We start from the raw sequence: 9,143 nt of genomic DNA, 5'->3' as shown, positions 1-9,143 counted from the left end.
AGTGAAACCTGTGATCTCACGTCTCGCCAGGAGATGTCAGTATTACCTCAACAATTATAACTCCGTCACTGTTTGTGTTGTCCACTAGGGGTGCTATAACTTCCTGTGGCGTTCGGTTGACATCCTGTTGTTAGCTGCTTAGCTTGAAGTTAGCTTCGGCTAAACTCGGTTAAAATCAACATTTCTGAACGGATTTTTTACACAAAAGTGGCAAAAGTTTTGCAATCAGACTTTATAGCTTCAAACATGAGTTTTTGGGACTGTATAGCAGCTTCATTTAGTGATTTTAAGCGTAGTTTAAGCTCCGGTCGTTAGCTGTTTAGCTTAAAATTAGCATCGCTAGCGTTGTTTAAAAACATCGTTTTTTGACGAATTTTAAACTCTGACGTAGCAAAATTTCAGCAAATAGCTTCGAAGCACTTGACCAGCGTGTCAAAACCACTTTAAAGTTACTTTTCAGCTTTAAAAAGCAGATTTTATTTCCCTATGAAAACGAATTTCATTTCCGGGTCACGTGACTGAAATCACCAATGGCAAAGCAGCGCAGGGTGAGAGGAAGTGACGTAGCCACGCCAGTCAGCCTTCTCAACCAATCAGAGCGCTCCACAACAGCGAATTCAACCAATCAGGAAGCGTTTTCTCCAGCTAGCAAGTTAGATTAGCGTAAAATAGTTCGTCACTTTTTCGTCCTTTAAACCATCAAAATGCACTTTTTCTGTTAAGATTTGTAACGAATAACCCCCTGAGCCGCACGGAGACGGCGCTCCGTGACAAACGTCTTTCTAGCTATTTAAAACAACTCGTTCGAACCCGTTTCAGAACCGAGTCGGAACCACAGAACCGAACCGGACCAGAACAGCGTCTGGAACACAGTTTAAACAGAATAAAGCGTTTCCACAGCTCAAAGCCAGCTTATGTTACACATACAGACGTACAATTCAGCTTTATAAAGACTCAATGACACAATTTCAGCTTTTAAAACATTGCCAGCGTAACACAAGCGCGCAGCTCCAATTGCGCTGCGTAAAGACGCACGGTTTCAGCACAGCTGATAAACTGTTACTTTTTCAACATGCCAACATTTAAATCAATCTTTACACGAATTAACAGTCATTCATGAACCGTTACGGGCCACCAGTTTGTAGTGAGTCACGTGGGTACGTGTCACTTGTTGTATGACAAATATATGAAATATATATGCATACAATATTCACGAGTTCTTCATTTTTCTGACTGTGTAATGTCGTGTATTGATTTTAACAGAAATGTAACGAGAGACGTTATTACCTTTGACCCATCAAATGAATGGAGTCATTTATTTTCAGAATCAAAGTTTAACATCAAACATTTACATTAATTTGGCAAAATATGAAAATAATAACAGACAGTTTCACAGAAAATGAACTTCAAATCACTCGGCGGTGATTTGAGGACTTTGCTTCAGATATTTCTAAAAATATCTGTACTGATTTATGAGAGAGAGGTGAGTTTAAGAGGAAACTGAGATTTATCTTAAAGAGGAATATGTGAGGGAATTTAATCTGTTTGACCAGAAATTGCACGCTCCCATCAGGTATCTCAGCTTGTCCCAGGTACACTTTAGTCGAAGAAGAAACCGTTACCTTGTTGACGATCGATCACCTCAGTAAGAATCCTTTTCAACTGATATCAGCGTCTCCGTTGAGAACAGCTAAAATCCTTGGAGAGTCGTGCGTGGTTAGTTCAAACAGAATCATAATCCCAAAACGTCTCTGGATTCTCGGCAACTCTGACTCTTCATTGTCAGCAGCTCTCAGACTCTTTCAGATCTTCTCAGACTCCAACTCCAAAACTCTCCATAACTCTAGTTCTCTTCTGAACTCCTTGAGAACTTTTTCATTCTCGGAATCTTTTCCATTCGAACATGAACTGGGAAGTTGCCACATTTTATTTGGGTCGACTTCCGGTTCAATTTAGAGCTTTCTGATTCGTGGATGTACCAGAAAGAGGTGTGGTTTTTTGACGTAAGTTATTATCAAAAGTCAAGGATTGTTTTCAACATACAGAAAAGATTATTGCAGTCGACCAGACTTCGTGGAGTCTCACACTTGGTAATCTTTTCAAATAGTAAAACATGACATTTCTTCTTCAGTAAACATTTAGTTGACCGAAGCTTCAACTTTCACACACTTACGACTTGGCTCATTTCAGACAGAAAATCAAGAAATGCATATTCAGGTGATTTCTTCTTTGAATGAGGAATAAAAATCATTACTTACTGTTTATGTAAAATAAAAATGAGTAGTTCTTTTCAACCTGTAAGCATTGAGTGAAACTAACACAATTTGATTATCAAACATTTGTAAAACAGTAATGATTATAGAGGATTGTCTTTTCTGCTTGATTAATTCAAGAAAGAAAGTCATCAGATGGCCCAGACTTATTCAGATCAATGAAAATAACAGTCTCTGTCCATCTGGTAGATTTGAGGTCATCAGGGTCGGATGAGGGTCAGATCATCAGGTCATCTGGTTCACTACAATATATATATATATATATATATATATATGTATATATATATATATATATATATATATATATATATATATATATATACACACATACATAAGGATGTATGACATTTTCTGTATCCATGTTTTCATTGATCACCATGTGAGAAGTACAGTAGTCCATTGCTACTTAGCAGTTTGACTTTCGCAGACTCACTCTTTCGCGGTTTTTCAACGTAAGATTGTACAAGACACATGATTGTCAACTTTAACATTACTCATGTGATTGAGATGGTATGGGATAAAAAGTTAAAGAAAAAATAGACACGTGCCACCATTTTGTAGTTTTCTTTCAATAAGCCTATACTGTAACGCCAGTCAAAAGAACTGCACTACCCAGAAGCCAACAGTGCTTCCGGCCGCTGCCTTCTGACAAAATGGAGGGAAAGTTTTGCCACACAATATCAGAAGTAACGATCTATCTATTAAACTCACAGAACTGACAGCAAAGTTGCAAATAATCCTGAAGCTTCCTGAAATTCAATTATCCACACGCACATCAACCTGGATGGGGCGGTGGGCTTCGTCACTGCAGGGTAGTTCTGCAGAACTGGAACCCAACCTGACCAAAACTGAGCTTCTGGTCTGCAGAGGTGGTGAGTACCCATATACAGTAAAATGTTGCAGTGTTGTACAGTACATACACATATATTGTTACAATTGCATAGTTTAGAAAATTGCAAGGAAGGGTTTATAAAGCCTAGTTAAAATATATATGAATACTAAAATAAATACAGCATTCCTACTTCGCAGTTTTTCACCCATCGCGGTGGTGTTTGGAATGTAACCCCCGCGGTAATCGAGGGACTACTGTAACCACAAACCTGCAGAAACAAATTAGCTTCATGTAAGTAAACAAGATTTTCTCTGCATGACTTCTATTTTAATTTACTTATGATATCAGCCTTAAAACATAAAAACAGCCATAATTGTTTATAATAAATTCTTAAAATGGAGGAGTTTAAGTACCTTGGGGTCTTGTTCATGAATGAGGGAAGAATGGAGCGAGAGATAGGAAGGTGGATAGGTGCGGCGTCTGCAGTGAAGCGGGCGTTGTATCGGTCTGTCATGGTGAAGAGAGAGCTAAGTCAAAAAGTGAAGCTCTCAATTTACCGGTCAATCTACATTCCTACCCTCATCTATGGTCATGAGCTTTGGGTTGTGACCGAAAGAACAAGATCACGGATACAAGCGGCTGAAATGAGTTTTCTCCAAAATGAGTTTTCTCCAAAATGAGTTTCTGGGCTCTCTCTTAGAGATAGGGTGAGAAGTTCAGTCATCCGGGAAGGACTCAGAGTACAGCCGCTGCTTCTCCACATCGAGAGGATTCAGTTGAGGTGACTCAAGCATCTGGTTAGGATGCCTGCTGGACGCCTCCGTGGTGAGGTGTTCTGGACCCGTCCCACCGGGAGGAAACTCAGAGGAAGACCCAGAACACGCTGGAGGGACTATGTTTCTCAGCTGGCCTGGCAACACCTTGGGATCCCCCCGGAGGAGCTGGACCAAGTGGCTGGGGAAAGAGAAGTCCGGGCCTCCCTACTTATGCTGCTACCCCCGTGACCCGACCCTAGATAAGTGGAAGAAAATGGATGGATGGATGAAATTCTTAAAATATATACAGTATTATTACAGTACTTGACTTTGGAGAAAAATGAAGTTATTAGTGCACATAAATAGAAGAAAAAAGGCAGTTGCAAACAAGTCCATCTGGCCAACCTCGTATGTCCTCTTTCTGTAATAACACCACCAGTTGTCGGACAGTTCCTGGACAAACAACTGAAAATAAAGAGAAAAAAGTACAACTTACTGTGAAGAAGAGCAATTTAAGGAAGTTTAAAATCTGTTTTGATTGTTCCTCTTTGAAGAAAGTCTTCCCTATTCCAAATTTACAGTTCATGTCGTTTTAGTCCACATTTAGAACTTTAACACACCTATTTTACATGTTATTTTATTCATTTGATTTCTTTTTTTAAGACATATTGCATGTGTAAAACCACTAAACAAGTTAAACTACAGCCATGTGCTGCATTAATAAGTTCCCTCTCTCATTTTTTGTCCCTTGCTCACACTGATGGCTGCCTGCATATTTGTATTGGCGTTTAGAAATGAGTTGAGCTCAAACACAGCAAAGTGCACAACTGCTCCGCCTTTTGGGGTTGACGGTGAAAGGTTATCATGTTGATCTTTGGCTTGTTCGAGCTGTATGGAGTGTGTCTCCACACATCTGTCACAATCCAGAGGATCTGTCGAGCCTCCACATGCACACAGAATATGATGCACCCTGCAGATAAACTCTAAAGAACACTAAGGGCAGTTTTGTGTTGGGGAGACTGCAGCACTTTATACACCATGACAGATCCTTTCTTGTTAAAAAACTATACCTCTAAAGGCTTTTGTTACTACTAATAAATTGGGAAATGAAAATTTATTTTTGAAAACATTAACCAGTGGATTTATGTTTTGTAAAATTGTGCAGAAAAATATTCCTTAACATTCTAAGGATGATTAGCTGTGGTGGCCGCTGTCAACAGACAGTGTTGACTCCAATAATAAATGACAAAGTTAGAAACAACAACTTTATACAATCTGTTAGCTCTTGAAGAATATGTTGGAGATTACTTCCAGGTACCAGACCATATTTTAACTCAATATCTGTAAACTTGACTCCACAAGGGGAGTGGTGGCGCAGGGGTTAGAGAAGGTGGGCGTATGATCGGAAGATCGCCGGTTCAACTCCCCGTGCTGATGACATCACACCCACATCTATCTCCATCTTCATTTGCCCCACTCTGGGCCCTTGAGCAAGGCCCTTAACCCCCACCATCTGCTCCCCTAGGTTCCCTAAATGGCAGCTCTCTGCTCCACACAGAGGGATGAGGTAGCTCAGTGGTCTGTGGTTGTGTCAGGAAGGGCATCCGGCGTAAAAATAATTACCAAGTCTTTGTGCGAGTTAGTTCGCTGCGGTGACCCCTGAAGAAGAGAGCAGTCAAAAGAAAAAAATCCCTGTAAACTTGTCTCAGCTATAGTCAGTATTGTATCTGCTCATGTCGATTAGCTGTGGTAGTCACACTGAATCAAGTAAACTACAAAAGTTCAACAGCTATGAATGTGAAGCCAAAGAAAACTTTCTGAAAGTTTTGTTAAAATCTATCCAGGAAGACAAGCAAACACAAATTAATTTTCACAGGCAAAACAGTATTACACATTTCTGGGCAGGAGTTGATAATATTGGTTAAAAAAAAAAAAAAAATCATTCATACAATACCTCAAAAAAATATGCTTATTGGGCTAACAAACTTGCTAACGCTCTTGCTCTAAACAGCGTGTGCTTCTTTTTCAGAATATGTAGTTCTGAGCAGGAAAGTGAGTCCTTAACTATTAAGACAAAAACACATTTAACTGTTGTGTCACATTTAGCTGCATAAAAACAAACTCTTAAAAATGAGTAAAAAATGCACTTACTGTTGGGTTTAGACATAAAACAATATTTTGCACTCGTGCCCCTATAGCCTCTTTGGATACGCAGGCAGACACTGAAAACAGACCAAGGGAGGGTAATTTGACAAAAAAAAAAAGGAAAAGTTGGCACAAAAAGTGAATCGAGGGTGCAAAAGCAAACAGAGGAAGGAAGGAGTGGGAAGAGGAGGTGGGAGAAAATGGAGGAGGGAACTTGGCAGGGGAGAGAAGGGGGGGCACTAAAACTGAGTGAGGACAAACTCCAATAAAAACAGTGTGTCAGATGTAATCAGTTTGTGCACAACGGGGATAGCCTGTTATGACCCACTTCTACTTCTCGGCCAGGAGTGACAGGACACCCTGGCTCATGACCCCAGTTTCAAAGGCAGAAAGATCTTACAGAGCAAAACAAAACAGGAACAACTGTCAGTCACTAACATCCACAGCAACATATCAACAAATGTTGTTGCAGATGTTCGACAATGTCCGTCTGATGCGCCAAGAAATCTGACCTGTAGTTATGTGATGTACTTCCCTACAAACAGCCCAAATATGCATCGTTATATCTCACACATGTACATCAGTGCACATCCAGGGTTATGTTAACTGCAGCCGCTGGGACAGACGTGCAAAACGACCATCTCTGCTTCCTGTTTTTCTGGAAATGAAACTATGTCAAAGGCAGTGATGCTGGCAGTTCTAAACTGATCCCCAAAGAAAGCTCATTCAAATCCATGCTCATCTATGCACACACAAAGACGCAAAGATGATGCTAATTCACACACAACCTTTTAAAACGGGGCAGGAACACAACAGGGGCTCTGCTGACCGTGATCCAGCCTCATGAATTCAATCAGGGATTTGATCCCTTGCAATGACTCCAAACAGGACATGCAAATTATAATTTTCTGAGGCTTCTGTAAACCAGCTTTACATCGTCACTTCCAGCATCATGTCCAGGTGGCAATGAGGTTATAACAGAGTTTAAATAATAATAATAATAATAAGAAGAAGAATGTGTATATGTTGTCATCATCGTATGTCCCCATACAATGGTGAAATTGGACCTCTGCATTTAACCCATCCACCCCCAGGTGGAGCAGTGAGCAGCTATTGAAAGCACCTCGGTGAGCAATTGGGGATAAGATGTCCTGCTCAGAGACACCACGAGATGTGCATTGACTGGGAATTGAACCTGGGACTTTAGGGTCCCATGGTTTAGAACACAAATGAAAGATCTAAGAGGCTTGTTTCCTGTGTGCCTTGCATCCAGAGTGTTAAACAAAAATAATCTCGAAAAGGGACAGAGATATAACTGTTTTGGTCAAAGTTTGCAAATGATGTTTTTCACCCTCTCATGTGATACTGGGAGATGTCATAAGATGCATTAGGGCCCAGGGATTGTGTTGAGAATGATTCTTAGCCACCAACAAACTTCATTTTAGCTTAAAAACTATAAAACTGACCACTTTGGTGAGAGTTGGGTCATTTTTGAAACACAGCACTCAAACAAGATCAACTTTTTATTCCTAAAAATAGAAGACACATAAGAACTAGCTAACATAAATGGGTCCCTTCAGGAACGTGAGCTTCAGGGAGTGCTTGGAAAGGACACTTGTTAACATCATTAAGTGAAAACAAAGATTTTGCATGAATGTTTGTGTGCCTGCAGTTGGTGCTGACCTCTAACCCTAAGCGTTTCTCAAGCCTCAGGTGCAGGGAGATCTGCACTGCGCTGGACTTCTGTTTGTTTTTAAATAAATGCGCTCTTCTCTGATTCACAACCAGTATTTGCAATTCTGTACACCCCTAAAATGACTCATAGAAGCTACCCTGAATGCATGAGCACAAGCACATAAACACCAAAGTCCATGCTCAATAATCCAGGTATAAAATCCAACAATTTTCAGTCAGGTCTGGACGGTTTCTTTTGTTGTGCTGAGACCATCTTAGCACCAGCATAACTGGTTTTTCCACTTTTGAGTAAGCTGTTGAGGGAGAAGCAGTTATGTTTGGTGGTTCCTCAGACTGATGAAGCCTTCTGGATGGAAGGCGAAACGTCTCAGCACAAAAAAAGAAACCATCCAGATGACCTGACTAAAAATTGTTGGACAAGTGCATAAATGAACCCCATCCTGCCTGTTGCTGCCTTTTATTTTATAAACTGTTCACGTCAGCCGGAAAACTTTGATGTCATCTCCCGTAATGTCTCCCATCACCAGAAACCTTTCAATTCTAAGACCCCTGTGGGGGCTGCTTCTCTCTTGGCCCCCAGTGGCCCTCAGCTCATTGACCTCTACACGTATCACGTGGCCCCTGTAGGTAGTGAGGGATGGTGCACGAGACAGGGCCCGAGCAGAGAGATGGGAGAGTGGGTGGGGGTTCAGAAGCAATAGAGAGGAGCACTTATTCAGGAAAAGCATTAAAGAGGCAGGTATTGATTTGGGATTTTAAATGTTTTTCACAGTGATATATCCAATTAGCCTCTGAACCCTGGATGGGTGTAGCGCTGGCTCCCCTGAGGCCGAGTGAAGGGCCACTATTACACTTCTCCTCGGGCTGCTTCAAATAATAAGAAATAGATAGTACCTGTTAGAGTCCAGACTCATAATGGAGCGATGCTAGGAGGCTTTTGGGGGAAAGTAAAAGAATTAAATCCATATATATGACAATTTATTGCAGGAAAACGGCCCCCATGTAGCAGTATGAGAAGGGTATTTTTCTGAAATGTGTGTGCTGTGTGACATGGTGACTTGTCCAGGCAGTGCGGACAGCTCATGGATATTGGTGGGCTTTAATTCTCTCTGCACATCCATGCCTCCCTCCTCCTCTTATTCCTCCTCCCTTTCCCCTCGCTCAATCGATGCTAAGTTATTTAGCAGATAAAAGAGTTGGATCAATCCGCAGCACATATCTGAGTCCCAGCAGCGTGTGTATATTATCTGGAGTGTGTGACAGAAAGAGTGAGGCTGAGTACGTATGTGTCGACGAGCATGTGTATTTGTAGCCTAAAATAAAAAAAGAGCATATATATTTGCGGGTGTGCAAGTGTGTGTTTGTGTGTGTGTGTGTGTGTGTGTGTGTGTGTGTGAGAGAGAGAGAGAGAGAGAGAGAGAGAGAGAGAGAGAGAGAGAGAGA

General features: G+C 41.1%; 1 protein-coding gene across 1 annotated transcript in view; it reads left to right on the top strand.

The window, feature by feature from the left end:
* The window catches only part of LOC119417264 (extended synaptotagmin-1), a gene marked incomplete at its 5' end in the record, with an annotated part of 26,267 nt that extends 17,866 nt beyond the window's left edge, over nucleotides 1–8,401 (top strand). The window contains 1 exon segment of the mRNA XM_037684475.1: nucleotides 8,228–8,401. Coding sequence (XP_037540403.1) covers nucleotides 8,228–8,401 — 174 coding nt within the window.
* Nucleotides 8,402–9,143: the final 742 nt, after the last annotated feature.

The sequence above is a fragment of the Nematolebias whitei genome, chromosome 11 (assembly GCF_014905685.2).
Source record: "Nematolebias whitei isolate Nwh7 chromosome 11, NemWhi1, whole genome shotgun sequence".
Taxonomy (NCBI): domain Eukaryota; kingdom Metazoa; phylum Chordata; class Actinopteri; order Cyprinodontiformes; family Rivulidae; genus Nematolebias; species Nematolebias whitei.
Note: the sequence above shows the minus strand (reverse complement) of the source record. Positions and strands in the feature narration are given on the sequence as shown.